Raw genomic sequence first — 22,159 nt, 5'->3', positions numbered from 1 at the left:
TCAATACTAGGCAGGACTACTGGTTCAAAAAATATAATATAAGTATCCTTTCTTAACTTTTAAAACATAAAAACAATTTTTATGTTTTTTGCTTGGTCTTTTTCAGATAACTCGCATGTTACTTAATTATAGTTAATAATTGTCCACGAAGTCTGGAACATCCCGAAATTTTTAAAAATTAAAAATAAAAGGTTTATATATGAATTGAGTAAAAAAAAAAAAAGTATTCAACATTATTTGAACCTCCCTCCCCCCTCTAAAACATGTTTCTTGGCTATATTTAATAATATTCTCACTATTTTTCACAAATATCTGGCACACTGCTCAGACATGTGAGTTGTCTATTATTCTATTGTTTTCTGACATGTTATGTTAAATATATTTTTAACAATAAAATAAAATCTATAAGGCTATAAAAAAATATATAATATATAATATAAAAATCTTTAAATCATAAAACATAATTAATTAAATACTCTACACCAATAATAAAAACATAACTAAAAAAAAAAAAATACTTCTACAGGCACAATAATACTTATAAATACTTAATACTAAACGGCAATATGAGAGAAAAATACTATGATGATAGCACTTGTGATTAAAAAAGATAATACTTGTATTTCAGGAGCTTTAGAATGTGCTTGCATTTCAATTGAATAGTCATTTCTGCTTTCAAAAACATTAATAGTGTTATCCACTTTAATTTCAAAGTTCACTAATTGTAATAGTGTTTCTTTTGTTTGAAAATCTAATAATTCAGAATGATTTTCCAATAATGCATTTGCAGATTTGGGTGTTAAATATTTCATATGGGATCCATCCATTAACTATATATATTGTTCAATATTAACAGTTCATTAAAATCATTAAATAAATAAAAGTGAAGTTAACTTTTTTTTAAATATTTTTGGTTATAATATTGATCAATTTTTATACTAACCTTAATTTGTTGTTTATTGAGACATTTAACAGTATTTGAAGAAAGTCCTTCTAATGCTTTCGGGTTCAAGTTCAATAACAGTTGCCATTGAGTAATGTTAATTCCTAAATAATCAATTTGAGATGACAATGTATATGGTATTTTTAAATTATTATAATATAATCATTGCATTTATAATTTATTATTAATGATATAATAGTAATACTACTAATAGTACTACTTACTACTACTTATTAACTAAAATTAAATAATGTATTTACTACCTGAGAGAATAATTCCCATACGCTCTACTTCAGCAGTTTTCCAAATATTTGATTGTCCAATAACAGAAACTGCTATTGATGCTAAATTTTTTATACAGGACATATCACAAGATTTTATAGTATTGAAAGCTGAGCTTGTTTTCCAAAATAATTCTTTATTAGGCATTATTATTTTGAAAATACGAGGTGGTAATTTACATATCAATGAACCAAATGATCCCCACAAATGTGAAGGCATGTTTGCTTTTGATTTTGTTAAAAATTGTTTTATTATCTCCTCACCCTAAAAATGAACATAATAAATTTTAAGTATTAACAAAAAATATGACCAATTTATATACGTACAATTTTATCTGTCTTTACATATTCTGAAAGTAAATGTATCAATTCCAATGACCAAGGTCTATCAATGTTCAAGTCTAGTATCTTTATGTCATTTACCGATAACCCCGACAAAACAGATCCATATGTGTGTAAAGCAGCCTATACATTTAAATAAACAGTAATTAAGGTTAAGAACAAAGATCTGATTTTAACAGATATACTTTTTCTTTCGTCCGAGACCAAATGTGTCTTGCTAATTCAGGATTGATATCAAATGAACCCAATAAATCAACACAATTCTCTAATTCCTCATCACTCATAGAGTGGATAATTGAGTCAAACTGGAGGGAAGTCACCGAGGCCTGCCCTAACATTTTTAATGCTTCACAACTAATCTGAAGTATTAAATATTATACTTAGTAAGTCTGAAATTACACATGGGGGTTAAAATATTAACTTACTTGCACTTCAGTATCAAAAAATAGTTTTAAAGATCTTTTTTTTTGTTGACTTTGATTTTGGTATGAATTGCTATTTCTAATTGTTGATATTTCAACAATTTCTAACGAATGTGATTGATTTGAAGTAATATTATAGACATTTGTTTTAAAATCATCATGAAATTTTTTACTATTTTCTGTAACATATAATAATGAATATTATACATAATTTATAATATATTTATAATATTGGAGTATTGACAGAAAATTAAAATGTAGTCTTACCTTGGAAATTAATGGCGTTAATAATCAATTTAGAATCATCTATTGCTGATTGTATTTCGTAATCAGTATTATTTTTAGTATTTGATATTTGACTGTGATAATTTTTAGTGCTAAGTAATGGTATAAATATCTTATTAAATGATTTTTCAGTAGACTGATCACTTTCTATATTTTTTAAGCTTTGATCATATCTTGAGAAATTTAAAGTTGATAATGTAGGACTAGTAATAGTAGAATTTTTAACTTCTAATATCGATGTTGATTTATTAGCAATTGATATTTGTTGATTGACTGAAAGTGTATTAATGGTCTCTTCCTCAGCTGAGATTGTAATATTTGGTTTTTCTTTGCCCCCAAAAAATTTGTTAAACATATTGTTTTTCAGTGATAATTTATTTAAATCATCAGTCTTTGGTAGTGAAATCAAGATATTTGGTTTGTGCATTTTTCCCTTGGCATCTGACGACATTATAACTTTTTTGTTTTGGTCGTTTAGGTTATAATTAATTGGACTGATCATTTGTAATTGAATCTGCATTGAAGTTAAATAGAAATTGATTAAAGTTGATAAAGAATTAGTAAAATCCTTATACTGATCACCCAAAATTAACACGCAACCCTAAAAAATAAGTAATTTATTTAAAATATATATATATATTTTTTTAGATTTATGTTTATTAATTCTACCTTGTAAAAAGGAATATTATCAGATAAAAATTCAATTTCATCTGCATATCTAGTCAGTATAATATCTGAAGAATTTAAACGTGACATATCTGGAATAGCATTTAATTGATCTTGGTTTAATACAATAAGAAGATCAGACAATGTTACCAAAGTATCAGTCGACCAATTTTCAATATTACTGCAATCAAAAAAAAAAAAAAATTAAAATATAACTGGCTATCATTTATTCAGAATATTATAATATAATTTTAAATAAATCCATGTCATAAATGTAATTTTATTATAATATTACCCAAAAGCTTTTATTAATAAATCGGCCCATTTTTCTTTTGCTATTGAATCAACACACATTCTGGTATCAATTAAACCACTTTCTACCATGAATTTAAATGCTTGATCATCCACTATGCTCAAATATGTTGTAGGAATAAAATGAATTAGATTTCCAAGTATATGCAAATGCTCAAAACTTAAGGTTGACCTATTTTCTAGCTTTATTGAAACAAATTATACAATAACAATTTAATTTTGTTTTAATTTTAACTTAAAACTTACAATATTTGTGATATATTTTTCAACTATTAATGACAGTTTTTGTGGCTGAGAAGCAATCATGAGTTCAGGAAAACTTAATTGTCCAATAGAATACAATATATTATCGCTCAAATTTGAATTTACAATTACATCGATGGGAAGAGTTGTCAAAACAAATCCTAACGAAAATATTAATTAACTTTAACTAAGAAACTAAATTCTTCATAAAAATTACCTTGCAGTGCTTCAATTTCCCATGCTTCTAAATCAATATTCAAGTTTGATGTTAATTTTGATTTAAACTTGAGATAATTAATAAATGCTTCAGCAACACAAACTTGCAAGTTTTTAGGAAAAACCTATAAAATGAATGTTAGAGTAAATCATAATTTTAAAATATATTTCTATCTTACTTTTCCATTACGTTTTAGATACGCATTATAATTTGAAATTAAGATAATGAATTTTACACTATTTAATTTTCTAATGAAATTACATGTATATCCATTATAAAGACCTTTAGTGAATGCTGTATCATTTCCAGTCCATTTGACAAGTAAATCATTGTTTTCTAATATTACATTCAGCTGAAACATTATTAACATTTAAATACTGAATAACAAATACATAAATAAATTACATTATATGTACAAAACCGCAAAATGATTTAGTACATTTCTTATTATTTATTTAAAATAATAAACATTTACTATATGCTTTGGTAATTTGTCTATTCGATCAGTATTGTTTGAATATAATTGTTTGAGGACATCAAATATAGGACCGGGTATATCCGAAGGGGCTAACTGATCAAAAAGTATATTATGTTTATTCTTCAGCATTTCTTTAATGAAACAGGTTTGCTTAACTGTAAATGTATAAATAAACAATTAAAAAAATACTTTTTACATACCCAATCATTTCAATGTAATATTATAATTAGTAAAAAGATTACCCTATTTATACAAATAAAATTTAATTAACTATTTAATTATAATAAAATCAATTACCTATTTTAAAAAAGTATCTTAATAATTTTGTGCTCACTACAGTTAAGTACAGACTATACTCTTTAGTTAACAATGGATAATATGCTTATAATATTTATTATAGTAACCATGCTAATAATATTTAAATGCTCTAAAAAACTACAGAACATGCAGATATACCGTAAAAATATCTAAGTATACAAAAATAAACTTTTTTAAGTGTGTTTTGCATTTGTGAAAAAAAAATACAAATGCCATAGAATAATAAAATATGATTGCGATAAACATTAAAAAATTAAAACAAATATTTTCCTTGATAATAAATTAAACTTAAAATGAATAATAAAAAAAATTAAATTTAAGTTTAGATCTCCCTTAAATACTCCTTGTCTTATTCTGTGGAAAGACCAATTAAAGATGTTTTCTCCTCATCCTCTAATTTATTTAAAATACACAAATATATAATATATCAGTGACCTATGAAATGTACATTAAAGAATTATCTCCTGTCCAACATGAGTCCACAAACTTCTTTTGAATATATTGGGAACTTCTAACCTTAGGTAAGTCTAGTTCTAAAAACAAATACTTTTTTGTATGTTAGTACAATGTGGTTTGAACATTAATTATCATATAATATAAAATGTTAGTATTGTAAATGACAAGCTGATATACTGTTACAAATATTTCAATAGTGATTAATATATATATATATACATATATTTACCTGGATTTGTTATATTCAAAAGATAAAAAGCCATTGGTAAATTATGATCATCAATTAAAGATACCAAGTGAGACATAAGTGGATAATTTAAATTTCCATTATTAATATATAATAGACTAGAAACAGGAACTGCTTTAATCATATATTTCAAATCAAGTAAAAGTTTTGGGTCGTTTGAAGGAAATGACAAAACACTACTACAACCACTTAAATAAAAAGCCTAAAAATTAAACATAAACAATCTAATTATTTAAAAAAATAATCAATTTATTTATTTACTTGTCTATTAGTAAGCATATATGAATCAACAGCAATAAACGACTGAATACTTGGCGGAGTAGTACAAAACTTCAAGAACGAAGTAGGTGGTTGGGTGTATATCAATGGAAGATGTCTCAGGTCATCAGATGTCCATTTATAATATCCGTTTGTACGTTTTTTTGACAACCGATCACTAGCAATTTTATTAAATATCTAAAAAAAAAAATAGTTAATAATTATGTTTTTTATACATTTCATTAAGAAACAAGAACATTTAAGAACATTTATTTATATTGCATTATAGTTCATTAGTTAGGGTCTTTTCATAAAAGTGTACATGATTCAAGTACCTAAATACATATAAATATAAAACCAGATACAGTATAAATTAAATAAATGCATTTCTGGCAAAAAGTTTTTTGATAACTTTTAATTTTAGTGACTCAGTAAATATATTTAAATATATATATATTATATATAAATAATGTATACATAATATTTATATATTACATAACCAACTGTTAGTTATTATCTGTTTGACAAAAATTTCAATACAAACGAGCCATATTGTATTTAATTTATTATGTATAGTAATAAAAATATTTTAAAAGACACTTGATTGGAACTTTATGTTTCTAGAAAATATAACGGTAATAATTTAAAAGTTTATAATAAACTTATATTTATTTGTCTGTTCACTTATCTTATTTTTACAACATATACAATGAAAGAAAAAATATTTACCTGTTTAGCAGCTGGATAACTTAAATGTGTTTTTTCCAATGAAAAAATTGCAGTTTCGTTGGCCCATTCTTCTGGTTTAAATTTATCGATTTGCAGCGGTGATAATTTAAAAAAGAATGTCGGATAAAGTATCTTTACATCTTTTAAACTACTATTTTCCATTAACAATGAAAATAAAAATCGAGTCTATTAAAATAAATAATAAATAATTATTTTTCTTTTACATAAGGCATCTAAACATTTAAATTTAAATTGCAGTTAACCATTGTTTCTATAACGCTCACAAAAGTCTACATTCTATTTACTACCATAACCATAGGCATAAATAAAATTAATGTCAGGTGCATCATATTATTAATAAGATTTATCCAATTATAAATCCTCAACTGATTAACTAAATAAGAACATTAGTTCAAGTTTAACCATACATATATACATATTTTAAATTAATTATATCTTAAGTATGCTTAATATTAAAAAATTGTCATTGTCTTAGTATGAAATAATTAACTGCTAGCTCTTTAAGTTTCAACCCAAATAAATAATTGAAATATATTATAATATAATACAGTGTGATCACGATAAGTGGAAACACTCAATTGCTTTGTGCAGGTTTCATATATTTTAATTCTGCTTTTTTTGCTTACTTATTAACATAATTATACACATTTTCAGATAATTTAACTATTTTTGTCACAATTAATTTCGCGTATGTGTACAAAAACTATTTTTGTTTTATTGATATTACCTATTTTCGACCACAAATTATTTTTTTCTGTGTTTGAATTTTTTTCTAAGTTAAAAATTGGCAGAGTTATAGCAACTTGATATTATGTTATTTACACGGGTATAACAGATTAAAAAATACTTAATAATAAAAATAAAAACATTGATATTTTTTATTATTAAAAGCTTTATTTATTTAACAAATTGTTCGAACTGTGCACCATGGTGCTGTAAAAACATTAAATACGAATTTAAATTTCTCAGTGAATAGCAGAAATAATTTGGTCTTTTGCAATTACATGCTGCAATTATTTTGTTTTTCAAATCAAGGTAACGCGTAAGTGGATTGGCATAGTACACTACCGTTTTCAAGTGATCCTATAAGAAGTAATCTAGTGGTGTAAAATCTGGTGACTTTGGTGGCCACTGTACTGCTTCATAAGTCCTATCCATCGATTTGGAAAATAGTCATTGAGGTAGTTGTGAACAATATTGGCATTGAGGGCTGGAGCTCCGTCTTGTTGGAATATTAAATTTGCTCTTATGTCTAGTGGAAGATCATCTAACATATTTGGGAGCTCATTTAGTAAGAAATCTTACTACTAACATTTTTATTTTTATTATTGTTATTAAGTATTTTATAATCTAACATATTTGGGAGCTCATTTAGTAAGAAATCTTACTACTAACATTTTTATTTTTATTATTGTTATTAAGTATTTTATAATCTGTTATATCCGTGCAAATAACATAAAATCAAGTAGCTATAACTTGGTCAATTTTTAACTTAGAAAAAAAATTCAACCACTAATATTCATTAAAAAAATACAAAAAAAAATAATTTGTGGTAAAACTTTTTTTGCACAAAAGCGAAATTAATTGTGACAAAAATTATCTGAAAATATGTATAACTATGTTTATAAGTAAGCCAAAAAAACAGAATTGAAATATATGAAGCCTGTACTAAGTTATTGAGTGTTTCCACTTATCATAATCACACTGTATAGTATAGTATAGTTATAGTATTCTAAAATTAAATCATATTACTATATATTTTATATCGTCATAACTGTTTATAAAGGAAGTTCTATAAACATTTATTAGTCAGTTTTAAAAGTGAAAATATCAAAATAAACATCAAATCACGCATGTTTTTATTTTTAAATATTATTATACCTACATAGATTTTTTTCTTGTAATTACTTAAATAGTATAATTTTTAAATGTTATTGAAGTATTGTATACTAAATGACTATTATAATTTTGTATTTTTTTTTTACCTACTATATTTTTATTTTAGTGAAAACATATTTATTCGTTAATCTATTAAATAATTAAATATTTTTTTATAGATGGTACAGTTTCATACTTGTGAAATATCAAAGTCAATATCATATAGCGCATTTTTAGACAATTCATCAAATGGTATGAGAAGTAGTTCATCATTTTTAAAATCTGGTAACAAAAATGTATACCTAAACAAAACAAAAATTAGTTAAGTACAAATAAAATGTATTATCATTTATCATAATTTAATTTTTTCAACGAACTGTAGAGCTGTTTGTTGAACTGTCCATTTGTTTAATGGATTAGGATAGGATTGATTGACTGCCAAAAATGACCATAATCTTCTAACACTTTTAGGTAAATTTTTCCAATGAACATGTGTATATTTATTGCATAATGTCCTTTGTTTTTGCTTTTGTTCTACTTCCGCCAATAGAGTCAACCTAAATAATATGTATTATTTTTAATAAAAATATTTTCAAAAACATTTATTTTATACATAAAAAAAATAATAAATATCAAATATCAAAAGTTTTCTACTAGTGGAATAATTTTCACTAAATAAAATTTTACTTAAATTAACAATTTTATTGAAAGTGAACTGTCTGTTAATTGATTAGCCTAATGATACAGTATAAATATTCAGACATGGTTGTTACAAGATTTAAAAATAGAGATAACATTAATTAGTTAACTAATAAATAATAAAAAATCATTCACCAAAATAATACTTATAAATTAAAAAATTATTGATTGTTATAAACTTCAAATACCTATTGTAAATAAAAATTATGTACATAGAAAGATTATAATAGTAAATTGCAATGTTTTTACTTATTTTAACTATGTAATTTGTAAGAAACATATTCTTAATGTAGTATTTTCAATCCCTATTTATTTATTCAAAACAATTTTACATTTTACAAAACCATAATCAATATTAACATAAAAGTATAACTTTTTTTTATTAAACCATGTAAAATGATTAGTAAGATAAATAGGTAAGTAATATACATTATACAGTACTATTACAATATTTTATTTTATTTGAGTATTGTTTGGCTGGTAGATAATATACAATGTAATATGAAATACTTACAGTCGAGTACTAATAGTTTTAGCTGTGGTTAGAACATATGGTGCCCAAAGTCTAGCTAAAGCATAGCCACATACATTTGATAATTTTTGAAATTTACCATCTTTCACATCATAATTCCATTTGTAAACTGTTTCACCGATGAAATCTAGTATTTTATCATTTGTTATCACTTTTGTAATTAACTAAATAAAATATAGGTACATGAAAGCAGAGAAATAAAAATTAAATAATCTGTTCATACAAAATTTAAGAACTCCGTGCGCTGTTGATCTGTTTGAATAGATTGAAGGATCTTCTTAGCTATTGGAGTATGATCTTCATGTGCAAATATAAGAGATGCTAGATGACTACCAGATAATACAGCCAACTTATTTATCTAAAATTATATTATTTTAGAATATTTTTAAATTAATAAATTTAATTTTAATTTACTAACCGGTAAAAAATATATAAGACTTGTTGGAAGATTGATGATTTCTTCAGCAGTTAAATCAGCTAAGGACCCAATCAACAACTTTTTATGGAGATCATGAGGAACATCATTAAATAATAAATCAAGCTCAGTTTGATATCCTATATTAAAATCCAAGAAAAAAATATTTTTATTATTTATTACCTATTACCTATAACCAATTATCAAATTACTAATTAGTAATTACCCTCTACACAATCACAGTTTTTTGATTCATTTGCTTTAAATAAGCAAATAAATGATTTATCATTTATATTACAGCAATTAGCTTGAAGATCTAAAAAAAAAGGTTTTTTTATTGATAAACAAGCAATTAAAAAAAGTTAAATATAATTAAAAATAATAACCTGACAAAAGCAAAACTATTAAAATTAAAAAAAATGGTTTTTGTAAAAAGCACATGGTTTTATGACTATATTATATATTTATATGCACATAAGGAAGTAACGCAACGAGAAAATATGTATGTACGAGCCACAAACTAAACGAAACACCATTACCGATGAAATTATGAACTAAGAATGTAGGACTTACTAGTTACTACATAAATCATATTTTTATCAATAATGTAATAATATAAACTTCAATTATTTCAGGGATCTCCCATTATTAGATAACCAATTTACCTAATCAATATTTTATTTATAATTTATAAACGAGTAGGTATAACAACAATATTAATTAATGAACAGACTGAATAGAGCGATAACATTAAATACCTTGTAGTTAGTAGTCTTAGACAATGCTAGGATTCTCAAGTTTTAAACACCTACCTACCTACTCCAAATAGTATTTCATCTCTTGCGTGTTCAATATAATGTAGGTATACTATTATATTAGGTATTTTATTGAAAATCGAAGTTTGAAATAATTTTTTTGATGAAAACGTTCAAAACGTAGATATTAATATGAATATAATAATATGATTTTTTTTAGAAAAAGTGTATTTATTTTAAATTTTTTTTTCCTTTTCTCGTTGATTTTTCGTGTCACCCCTAAGCCAGGTCCTTGTCAGTTGTCACCCTTAGGTGATATATCACCCCAGTTGAGAAGTACTGGCTTAAATGTAGGAAATACTAATACTCACTATTATTGATGTGTGGATTTAGTTTTTGTTGAGGGAGGATTGGATATACGTATTTTCAACTGTAATAATTAATATCTGCAAGTACGGAAGGTTAGGTTTTTAAAAATTGGTCTTTTTTACTGATTACCGTCGGGTCGGATAGTAGATCGTACAGGGTACCGGGTACCTATTAATCTCTTTTTTTATTATTCAAAATATTTTTCGGTACCTTTTCTAATTTTTCTTAAGCCGTCCGAGACTTGCGAACAAACTTCTAACTTTTCCTGATTAAAAATGTTCTGATTTTGAATAATACAATTTATTTATATCATAATCTAAATTTAAATCATTTATTAATTTAGTATCTTTGCTTTCATAAAGGTACAGAAGTACAGAACGTAAAATAGGTAATCAATAAGTGGAAAAAAATGCAGCCGATACAGGTATTTTAATAATTTGTAAGTGGGAAAAATAAAGTCATTTAAAATGTAAATGATATGATTAATCAATCATCCGTTGTACAATACCTATTGCAATGATTTATATTAATATAGGCCATATGGTACCATAAACCACGCTATTATATTTTTATGATTTTAATTGAAAATTATTTAAAACAATTAATTCGTTGTCTAAATTATAAAATTAATGGCTTGAATATTAATACTGTAATTTTTCTTGGTTTTTACTATAAAATTTGATTATAAATATTTTTAGCAAATTGATGCAATATAGTAATTACCCACAATTATATGATCAAGTTGGTTGGATTATCTTTAAACAATAGGTTAATAAACAACGATAAATATGTACTTATCATATAAAAATATTAATAAAAATGTCAACTAATTAATGTGCAGTGTTTTATTATTTTTTTCAAGCCTATTCCAGGCTGTTTCTTCTATTGTCGTTTCCTTCGCGCTTGATTACCTAGGTACGTTTCTTTATCTGCGACTATATAATTTGCTCTTATATTCCTATTTGAAAAGTAGTAAAAGTTTTATTTTAAAATTTAATAAACTGCATCTATACTAAGAAAATATTATTTAATTATATACATTTATTAAATATTATATTAATATAATTCATTTATACCCATTTATAATGTCATTGTACCTCCACTGAGAGGAGGAAGCCCGATCTAATCTGTGATTTTTTCATCAATTGTTCTTATTGTTCCCCAAGTTACAGATTGAATAAAAATATTATGTAACCGAAAAAAAGGGTGGTCAACCCTAACATCCATTGTTCAATACCCACCAATTCAGTCTTGAGACGATTGTCTTAAAAATCTATTTTGTAATGTCACTACTCACTGCCTACTTTTAAGGAGACTAATTAACCACATAAAAATATGAAATTAATAATAGTAAAAATAGTAAATTAAGATATCAATATAAAAAAAAAATGCAAGTTTTTCTAAAAAATATTGTTCTTTAATGATTTAAAAAAATTAATATGTATGTAAGTAAACAACCAAATAAAATATAAAAATAGTATAATAACAAAGTTAATATGAGATCACTGTAAAAAATATAATCAATATAATTTGGATAAATACCTTTACTTAAATACTTTACTAAACTTAATTGTATAACAACTATACTCTGTCCCTTGAGAAAAATAAACAAAAACGAAAACTAGTTGGCCTTGCACATCCACCACCAAAATTTAGGTGCATGGAGGAGATATGACGGTCCAGTCAGTTGAAGGACTTCATTCAACATGCATCCAACATGTTCTCTCATGGGACAGAGTATACTACTATCATAATTATTTTTAGAGAGCAACTTTGAATATTAATAATTTATAATTTTTTGATATTCAAAAAATACACTCATTAACATTTATAACATATCATAAATACAAACTAAAATAATCTATACTTCCATTTCCATAAGATTTCAAATAGTATAACTAATATATATGTATATAATATATGTTTTACAATCAAATTATCTAAATATAATTGGATATAATTGCTATTAGAAACTTTTTTTTTTAAATTTCATAAATTAACAACAAACTACAGAAGAACAATTTTTAATATAATATTTTCAATATGTTTATGATGAATTGTATACTACTATTTAAAGAAAATTGGTATAATATAGTATAGGCTTTATAAATTTTCTTAATGTAGATACCTAGGTACCTGAAAAAAAAGAAATATCAACTAATATTAAATTAATAAATTTAATATACTATTATGGATGTTAAAGGTAATCAATTTATATTGTGCTATTTAAACTAACAAAATGTTAGAGAAATTTTAAAATATCCCACTTTATTCGATCAACATTTACCATTGAAATTATAATATATTCTCCAGAAGTCCCTCACACAATTTGTCAGGAATACTATAATTAAATTTCAACAGCATATAAAGCATACTGTAGAAAATTATATCATAAAAAAAAGTATGTAGATTTATAAACATTGGTCATTAATACTTTTGATAAAAAATTAATCAGAATCTTGCAGGCACATAGGAAAGTGATTATTTGTTAAATTATTTTAAAATTCAATTATTATTAATTCATCATTTTGAGAATTACAGCTAATTTCATTATGAAGACCACCACAAAAAGAAAATGTTCATTAATTATTTATTTTATATATATATGTAATTTAATAACCCTAAAATATATACAGAACAAAACATTTTAATTAGTCAAATAATTTATTGTATACTTAAATTATATAAACATAAACATAGTAATTTCTGACCTCCACATTTTTAGGACGAATCAGGCAAAGAACATTTACCAATTTAAGAAAAATTAAATAGTTATAAAATGTTTAATAATAATCCTAAATAATTATTTGTTTATATGACCAGAGCAGACCGTGATAATTTCCATTAAAAAAATGTAATAATTGAAATGGTGTAAGTGGTGCTTCCATTGAGATGAACATTCTTACTTAAAAACACGTTGCTACTAATTTTGCCAATGGTACATAATTTTAAACTTCAACCAAAAATATAGCTAGTTTATCTAGTCTTGAAATTTAAGCAAATAATTACATTAATATTTATATTATATAATTAATCTATAATATATTTTATTTATAAAACTGGGTATTGTGAAAATTGTGCTTTTTAGTAATATATTATTAAATAAATGTACACATAATAGTTCATTTTGGAAATCTGTTATTTGTGTTTATTTAACAATTGATTAAAGTTAAAAAATAATTTAGTGTACCTTATCGAGGACATTCAAAAGTCAAAAATCTCATCCAGCATTCTATTTTGATTTTGAATCCACACTGTAATGTCCTAGAAAATTATTAAATAGTGAATAATTTTAAATGTTTTCCAATTCATTTCAAATTACTTTATATAATTCTTTTTACAACAATACATGGTTTTATGAGATTGATCAATATAATGACAAAAATGTGGACAGTGATGACCGCAATCCATTTTAATGTTGCATACTTTTAAACACCGAGCATTAGCAAAATCCTGACTATCACAGACTGAGTTAATCCAATCATTATGAATTTGACAACATAAAGTCAATTTATTGCCTAAAAATTAATTTTAGAAGTATTATTCAAAATATAAAAAGAAATATATTTAATATTAGTTTTATTTCTTACCAAGAGCTTGTTGATCAACTAGTGTTTGACTGATTTTTTTCCATATCGATGAATGTATAAGATTATCCATGTTTCCCATGATATACAATCCATTTCTAGCTCTAGATAAGGCAACACAAATACGATTTTGAATGTGTAAAAACCCAATACTATTATCAATGTTGCTGCGTACTAAAGACAACAGAACAATATCATTTTCTTCGCCCTGATAGCCATCTACACATTCAATTTTAAAATCTTCTAAGAAAAAACTTGTTTCTTGAATCTAAGCCATGAATTATATAAAAATAAATTAAAACAGTATTAACTATACAATATTGAAGAAAGAAAATTACAAAAAAATATGTGTAAACATATAGATACTATTTTCAATTAAGTCCTTTGAATTATCTCAAAATTCCAATTCTATATTTCTAATAATACCTTTAGGCATTTGAAATGTCCACAGTCATTAAATTAGTAAAATACCTCCATAAGCGATTAAATAGCGAACTAACTTACCATCCCTACCCCCATAATGCCAAACTATTATCTGCAACTATTTTAGTAAATCCTCAAAAAGGCTAAAGAGACTTTCACTTTAAGCTATGATTATTATTATTATTATTATTATTTAATAACTACTACTATATTACCTATTTATAGTATTAATATTGTTATCTTAAAATTATATTCAAGTTGAAGTACCCATGCTGGAAGCCTCTTTTTTCTGTCTTTTCTGTCACTATGTTACTTTATTTATTACTTAAGTTTATTATTTAATTGTAAAAGATAGCATAATATAAAATTTTAAAAAAAAAGTAGAGATTTTTGTAAAAAATTGAAGTTAATTAATGAATTTAGCTTATAATGCTTTTATTATTATTATTTGAATTATTATATTATTGTAAATTAATCAAAACAGGCTTCACACAGAGCTACTCAAATTATTTCTTAGCACTCATTAGCCAATTAAAAAATATTATACTTAGTAAATTTGTCATTTCTTTCAATTGTCATCTGTAGAAATTTAAGAATGTTACTTATAGGAGGTTACCCATTTCAACACAATATACTACAGTCAGTATGTTAACTTGAGTCTTAAAGTATTTTTCTAATTTGAACATTTTTAAATTGATATATTCCATGATTTTTTTTAGTTATAATTGTTTATTATACTTAAAAGTGTAAATTATTTTTTAAACATTATTTATTTATGTTACTCAAATAAACAAGTTACATAATAATAAATTTAAAAAAAAGCTGTTTTAAGTAATTTGATTTACCTTTTGAAATTCTAATAGTTGATCTCGATAGGTAACTAGTATAGTAATTTTATTTTGTTGATAGCCTTGTTTTATTAGATATCTGGCAAATTCTATAAAAAATTTTACTTCATGAATATTTCTGTGACTGTTAGAATGAATTTCCTAATAAAACATACATATAAACATATGATACTCAATTAATTAGTTAGATAATTAGAAAAATTTTAAATGAAAACACTTTAGGTTAACAATAGATACTATTTAAAAAATTATTAGTTACTACTATAACTCTATTATCAACAATATAGCTTACTTTCTCTTCAGGTACTTTGTGGTGAATAAAATATATATTCTTAGTAACACCACCAATATCACTTCTATGTTTAACTGATTTATGATCCATTAAAAAAGGATAAATAGGTTTTATTAAAGCTGATATTTCTGGGCGCATTCGATGTTGCGTAGCTAAGGTATAACAGGGAAATTCATTTTTTACCATACGCTCAAATAATGAAACATCAAAATTAAACCGTTTGGCAAGTGTAAAAGATGCATTTCTTGGCCGCAATTGCTGATGATCTCCTTTAAATTATACAAATATATTTTAATAAATAATTGATCACAAATTAACATTATTTGTTCTTATATTTTCTTAAGAATAAAAAAACATTATTAAAAATATTAAATATCATGTCCATATTAGATATATAGTTTTAATAAATTCATCATATTAACATCAATCTTCAAAACGTATAGATTAAATTTTAAGATATTTGAAAATTAGAAAAAAAAACATTGGGTATATAAAAAACAGTTACCTATATTGAATAGTTTAAACTTTAAAGTATACAGTAAAAACTTATAAAGTTGCAGTTATATTTATTTCTTAATCTATAACACTTAACATTTCTAGAAATAAATTTTAAATTAAGATTTCATTTTAATAATATGTAAATATAATATTTACCAATTAAAATTAAATGTTGACAATATTCAGTTAAAGATGCAACTATGTGTGATTCTAAGACTTCAGCAGCTTCTTCTACAATAACTGCAAATTTGAAAACAGTAATATAATATTACTTAACAAATAAAAAAATAATATTGTATTTAATTCAGTTTTAAAAGTATACTATTAATGAATTGAAATTTTCCTATATATATTTCATTTATTTTTTTGGTATTAATGTCATATACATGAACTATTTAATAAAAAAAATCAAATTTGTATCTTATAGTAAATTTAATATAATTATTAAATAAATAATATTCAATACAAAATATTATTCAAATTTAATAAATACCTATAATCTTTTTCATTAAAATAAATAATTACAATCTACAGTCTCTCAATTTACCTATGGTATCTCCTAAAATAATAGAGATTCATAATTCTACTTTTTTTTTTTTTTTAAGACTTACAGATATAAGGACAATAGAGTATAGAGTATTTTATTTACAGCCATTTTGTAGTTAATTTTTCTGAACATTTTGATATTTCAACATTTTAAATTCATTAACATTGTGATTTTTAATAATTTTATTTAGCTTTGAGAATAGTATAGTGGTTCACACTTCAAGCATTTGCTGGACGCATGAGCTTGCAGGTCACATATTTGATACAACTAAAATTGTGGTATTACATTCACAATTCTTCCTAAAACTAGAAAAAATATTAAAACCATGAAATTAATGAAAATAAAATGTTGAAGTCTCAAAATTTTCAGAAAAATTAATTTACATAACGGAAATTTTCAATGTTTTTTTAAAAACAATTAAAAAATATGAAATACTTGAAGTCCTTATCCCTGTAAGTATTATATATTTCCATTATTTCAGGATATATTATAATGGGTAAATCCTCATGAGACACTTTAAATACAATATTATAGTATAACATGCAATATAATATAAATTTAAACTAACCTATAGGGGATTTTAGATCCAACAACAAAGAATGTCTCATAGCAGCTCCAGTAGTAGTAATACCGACTACATATGAATTCTTCAAATGCAATTTCGCTTCAGAACTATTAATGTTTGCTAATACATGAGATTTTAAAATAGCAGATTTACATCCACCACCAATCCTTGTAATATTTTTAGTGATATTAATTAATCCTTCAAGAAATTGATCTAGGGCATGATTTGTATAACATACAACTACAATTGGTCTTTTAAGTGTATTTGTTTCATACATATTTTCTATAATACTTCTGGCTATTCTAAGACCGATGTATGTTTTGCCAGTACCAGGAGGTCCTTGAATTACAGTAAATTCTTCAGTTAATGCTGCTTTAAAAGCCTTTCTTTGAGCACAGTCAAGTCCTAAAACCTTGTTATCTGGCCAAAGCTTATCATTTAAGATATCAAACTGTGAACCATTAATATTATATATTTTTGAATTATATTTTAAGTATGCTGGAACTTTAGATTTACTTTTTCCATATACGATGTAAGATTTCATAGGAAAATTATAATGGTTAAAGGTCTTTAAAACATCCATACTATACATATAAGGTAAAAAATATGCATCAGATTCCGCCATAGTATAAGAAGAATTCAATTTAATAGATATTTTATTATCCAAAGGTTGCATTATTAATGTTTTTATTGATAATTCTTTTTGTCGCTTCATTGCTATAACTGTAGCAAAAAACATTGAATCAAAATTATCATTACTAAATACTAATAACGATTCAAACATAAATCTTTTTGAATTAATTGAGTAATCTTCTTTAGTAAAAAAATGCACTAAAAAGGTTTCTTTATCCTTATAATTTATTGTAATCTTTGCCCCAAAATAAATATGCATATTTGGCATTTTTGTAACACATTTTTGGTTTATTTTACTCATTATTCTATAGGACTGAATACCTACTCGCATTGGAGCTAAAATATCTTCACGAAGTAAACGAAATTGAACATCGATATAATGCTCTACATTATCATAACTCCCTTTCATTATATTTGGACTCAAAATTACTTTTTTTGCAATAATGTCTTTAATTACAGGATAAATAGAAAGGGTTTTATAACATTGTGGCCACCTCTTAACATCATAATGCACAACACTTTTCAACATGTTTTTGGTTTTCAAATCATCATTTAACAACATTAATTCTTGAATATCTATTGAATTTGGTTCGATTAAAATGGGTTGTATAAATTGTATTATTTCATTCAGTAGAACTTTAGATTTTGGATTTACAATAAGTTCTAATATAATTTTACAGTTAACAAGGAATTCTTGTAATTTTATATCACTAATTAAATTGTTATGTTTAGTAATATCAATAAGATAATTATTTAAATTCTCAAAATATTTTGAATTAGATATAATTTCTAAAACAGTAGATTTTGTTTGAAATAATTGCAATAATTTTATTTTCGAAAATATATTCATCAAATGTATGAGTACTGTAATATCTACACATTGATTCAATGTATGTTTGAAATTGTTGTTATTTATGATAAATTCAAATACTTGTTCAGGTTCTGATTCTAACAATAATTCTAGTTGTTTATAATTTGTTACATTAATATGAGGTGTAACATTTATGACAGTCATTTTATCACATAATTCATCCATCGTCGATGTTTCTTTTGAATATGGTCGTATAATTTTACTTTTTAATAATTTTTTTTGTTAATATTTAAACTAATTGTTTAATTATGTTTCATGAATTATTCATCCACAATTACAAATTGTTTTTGTTTTGTGTTAAGTAACTGAAATATATATATAAAAAATAAAATTTAATACACACAATTTATATTAACTAAATGTTTCAATAAATTATTATTTAAATTTTTGATATTTTAATAAACATTTTTAGCAATTATGTAGAGTTGCAACAAATTACAATTGCTTTTGAAAAAAAAAGTAAAGATCTCTTTACTAGAATTATTGTAATTGGTTTATAAATGTTTGAATACATTTTTTTTTTTTTTTTGAAGCTTAATTTTGAAACACGTTATGAAAATAAGAAATAAAAAATGAGCTATACACGGCATTCATAGAAAAAATAAATAGCACTATATATTCAGAAATAATTACCTGAAAGTTAAATTATCCATAATTCATATGGACAAGTATTTATTTTATTGATAATGATAAAAAAGTCAAGAAAAGAAAGCAAACATATTTTACTAATGACTAATGAGTAATTACTTATGATTTCAAATTATATACATTAGATATTTGTTTTTTTGATACTGTAGGAGTAACTCTAGGTTAGGTATTTTGATATGTATCTATAGTCTATGCATAAGATTATATACTTTTGTAAGGGTACATTAGAGCATTACCCCATACTATAATGTACTTAAATTAATAATAATAAAAAAAAATGTATTTTTATATAAAATACATATATTATTATAGAATTATTTAATAATTTAAATAGGTACAACAAATTTTTACAATTCTTAATGATTCAAATTGTTTAAGATTATTAAAGATATTCAAAAATATTAAAACTAAATCTTTAAAATAAATAAAACATGGTTCAGTCCAATTATGGAAAAAAAACAATTTATAACTTACCAAAATATTTATCTTAGTGATTTTGTTACAGTTCAAATTAATGTTAAATATTGTTCTATTAAAATATTTTAGTCTTTTATTATCAAGAAAGAACAGTTCAGTGAAAATATAATAATTACTATTCGGTAGAAATTAAATTTTAAATGATTGTTACTTTCAAGGTGTATTTGATAAATACACCTTGGTTACTTTTATAAATTACAGGTAAAACACTTTATTAACTATTAATTGATGGATAACAGCCAACAGGAATACAGCATACAGGATAAGAGCCAAACTAGCCAAAGGCTACTACTCGGTACTCCACTAGTAATAAATAATAATCATAATTAATTTCCAAAAATAAATTTATCAACCAAAACCCAAAGAATATTAGTATTTATTTAACAGTGTTAACCATAAAACTACTAAAAGTTAGAAAATTCCCGATCTTACGGATTGTTAGTATCTTTATTACCATTGATTACATTTAAAATTTTTATTCCATCACAGTTGACAGTTCATACTTCATAAATTTACTAATACCATTGATTTTATAATCTTATATTTTAAAATCAATGCTTAATGCTTATACTTCCTAACTACGACTATATATAGTTACTATCTATAATGATTAATGACCTTTTTTTTTCGTTTTAAACCGACAACCAGTTGGGGACCACTTTCGCATTGCTTCCTCCCGGGATCTTTAATGACCTATAATGATCTATAATAACTTTAATTTATTCTCTACTCTAGTACTTTACAGTCAAAATCATGCATTAACTTCAGAAAAATCAAAAAAGATTATTTTACCATTAAATTGACTATTTTATTTACCTGTTACCAACTTATAATAAATTAAGATAGATACCTATAAATTACAATAATTTAACTGGACTAGGTTTGTTAGGATTCGTGGTTGTTAATGTCTACATCATGATTTATGATACTGTACATCACGATTTAAGAATTTAAGATATATGTCTTAAATCGTGCTATACATGGTATAAACATGGTCTACTTGTACTACTACCGAGTACATAGAGTACTGCACATTAGATATTAATTATGTAAAAATATTCTTTAAATTTAATATTTTTTGAAATACCTAATAAGTTAAAATATTTAATAATAACTATTAACTATTAAACTATTTATAATTAAATTTGTAAGATAGGTACTATTGAGCATCTCTTACATTTTTGTAAACAAACAGAGATAACCAATGTAAGTAAATATATATTATTTTTTAATTAATTAGAAATTATGTATTAAAAATGACTCAAATAGTACATTTTAATTTTAAAACCATTGTAGATTCTATAATTATCAGTGGCGTATTCAAAATGACTTACGGGGATGGTTACAGGAATAAAAATATATTTACAACATAATATTATTAATTAAATATAAATTTAAATTATTAAAAATACCATTGAAAAAAAGCCCATGGGGGTGGTTTGAACCCCCAAAACCACCCCTGTGGATACACCAAAACAATTATTAATTATATAATATACACTATATTAATGTATTATAGTTATTACTATTTATGAAAATACAAGTTTTACACACTGATGTACCTGCCTATTTTACGCAAGTTTTATAGATGACAATGGTAAATAATTTATACCTAAAAAAAATATTTCTTACAACACTCAAAAATTAAAAATATTTTGCAGCCTTTATTAAAATTATCAGATGTAAGTTATATTAGCACTAAATATTTTAGATTTTTGAAGATAGTCATTTGTGAATACTCATTGTATTGCTTTTCCAGTCTGAGAGTTAAAAAAGGTATAACTTTTTTTAAAACTAAATACATATTATGTTTTAAGAACTCATTACTGATTTCATAGTGTCTATACAATAAATTTTAGATAATTCAAAAGTGATATGTTGAATGATTTAATCATATTATCATA

At 23.9% G+C, this 22,159-nt stretch overlaps 2 protein-coding genes across 5 annotated transcripts; both read right to left on the bottom strand.

Moving 5' to 3' along the window:
- Positions 1 to 405: 405 nt before the first annotated feature.
- On the bottom strand, positions 406 to 10,320 carry LOC114122969 (uncharacterized). Its single transcript, XM_027985787.2, has 23 exons — positions 10,129 to 10,320; positions 9,969 to 10,058; positions 9,746 to 9,882; positions 9,551 to 9,685; positions 9,310 to 9,491; positions 8,474 to 8,653; positions 8,293 to 8,398; positions 6,198 to 6,383; positions 5,472 to 5,666; positions 5,193 to 5,412; positions 4,187 to 4,344; positions 3,890 to 4,063; positions 3,712 to 3,835; positions 3,498 to 3,655; positions 3,235 to 3,434; positions 2,943 to 3,120; positions 2,256 to 2,874; positions 1,992 to 2,167; positions 1,752 to 1,925; positions 1,552 to 1,689; positions 1,207 to 1,489; positions 944 to 1,047; positions 406 to 830 (listed from the first exon to the last, which is right to left on the bottom strand). The coding sequence occupies exons 1-23, from the start codon at positions 10,181 to 10,183 to the stop codon at positions 555 to 557; spliced, it is 4,248 nt and encodes a 1,415-aa protein (XP_027841588.2). The 5' UTR covers positions 10,184 to 10,320; the 3' UTR covers positions 406 to 554.
- A 1,941-nt stretch (positions 10,321 to 12,261) lies between these two features.
- On the bottom strand, positions 12,262 to 21,993 carry LOC114122977 (NFX1-type zinc finger-containing protein 1-like). 4 transcript variants are annotated; one of them, XM_050202177.1, is made up of 9 exons: positions 20,253 to 21,481; positions 17,630 to 19,435; positions 16,671 to 16,754; positions 16,017 to 16,285; positions 15,722 to 15,865; positions 14,457 to 14,721; positions 14,216 to 14,384; positions 14,057 to 14,130; positions 12,262 to 13,002 (listed from the first exon to the last, which is right to left on the bottom strand). In XM_050202177.1, exons 2-8 carry the CDS (start codon positions 19,293 to 19,295, stop codon positions 14,058 to 14,060), a joined length of 2,670 nt encoding a protein of 889 aa, XP_050058134.1. In that variant the 5' UTR covers positions 19,296 to 19,435; positions 20,253 to 21,481; the 3' UTR covers positions 12,262 to 13,002; position 14,057. The 4 variants fall into 4 exon arrangements, with proteins under 4 accessions (XP_050058134.1, XP_027841599.2, XP_027841600.2 ...); XM_027985798.2 differs by having other exon boundaries at positions 14,189 to 14,384; positions 20,253 to 21,472; XM_027985799.2 differs by lacking the exon at positions 12,262 to 13,002 and adding an exon at positions 13,084 to 13,851 and having other exon boundaries at positions 14,189 to 14,384; positions 20,253 to 21,474.
- Between the last annotated feature and the right edge of the window lie 166 nt (positions 21,994 to 22,159).

The sequence above is a fragment of the Aphis gossypii genome, chromosome 2 (assembly GCF_020184175.1).
Source record: "Aphis gossypii isolate Hap1 chromosome 2, ASM2018417v2, whole genome shotgun sequence".
NCBI lineage: Eukaryota > Metazoa > Arthropoda > Insecta > Hemiptera > Aphididae > Aphis > Aphis gossypii.
Note: the sequence above shows the minus strand (reverse complement) of the source record. Positions and strands in the feature narration are given on the sequence as shown.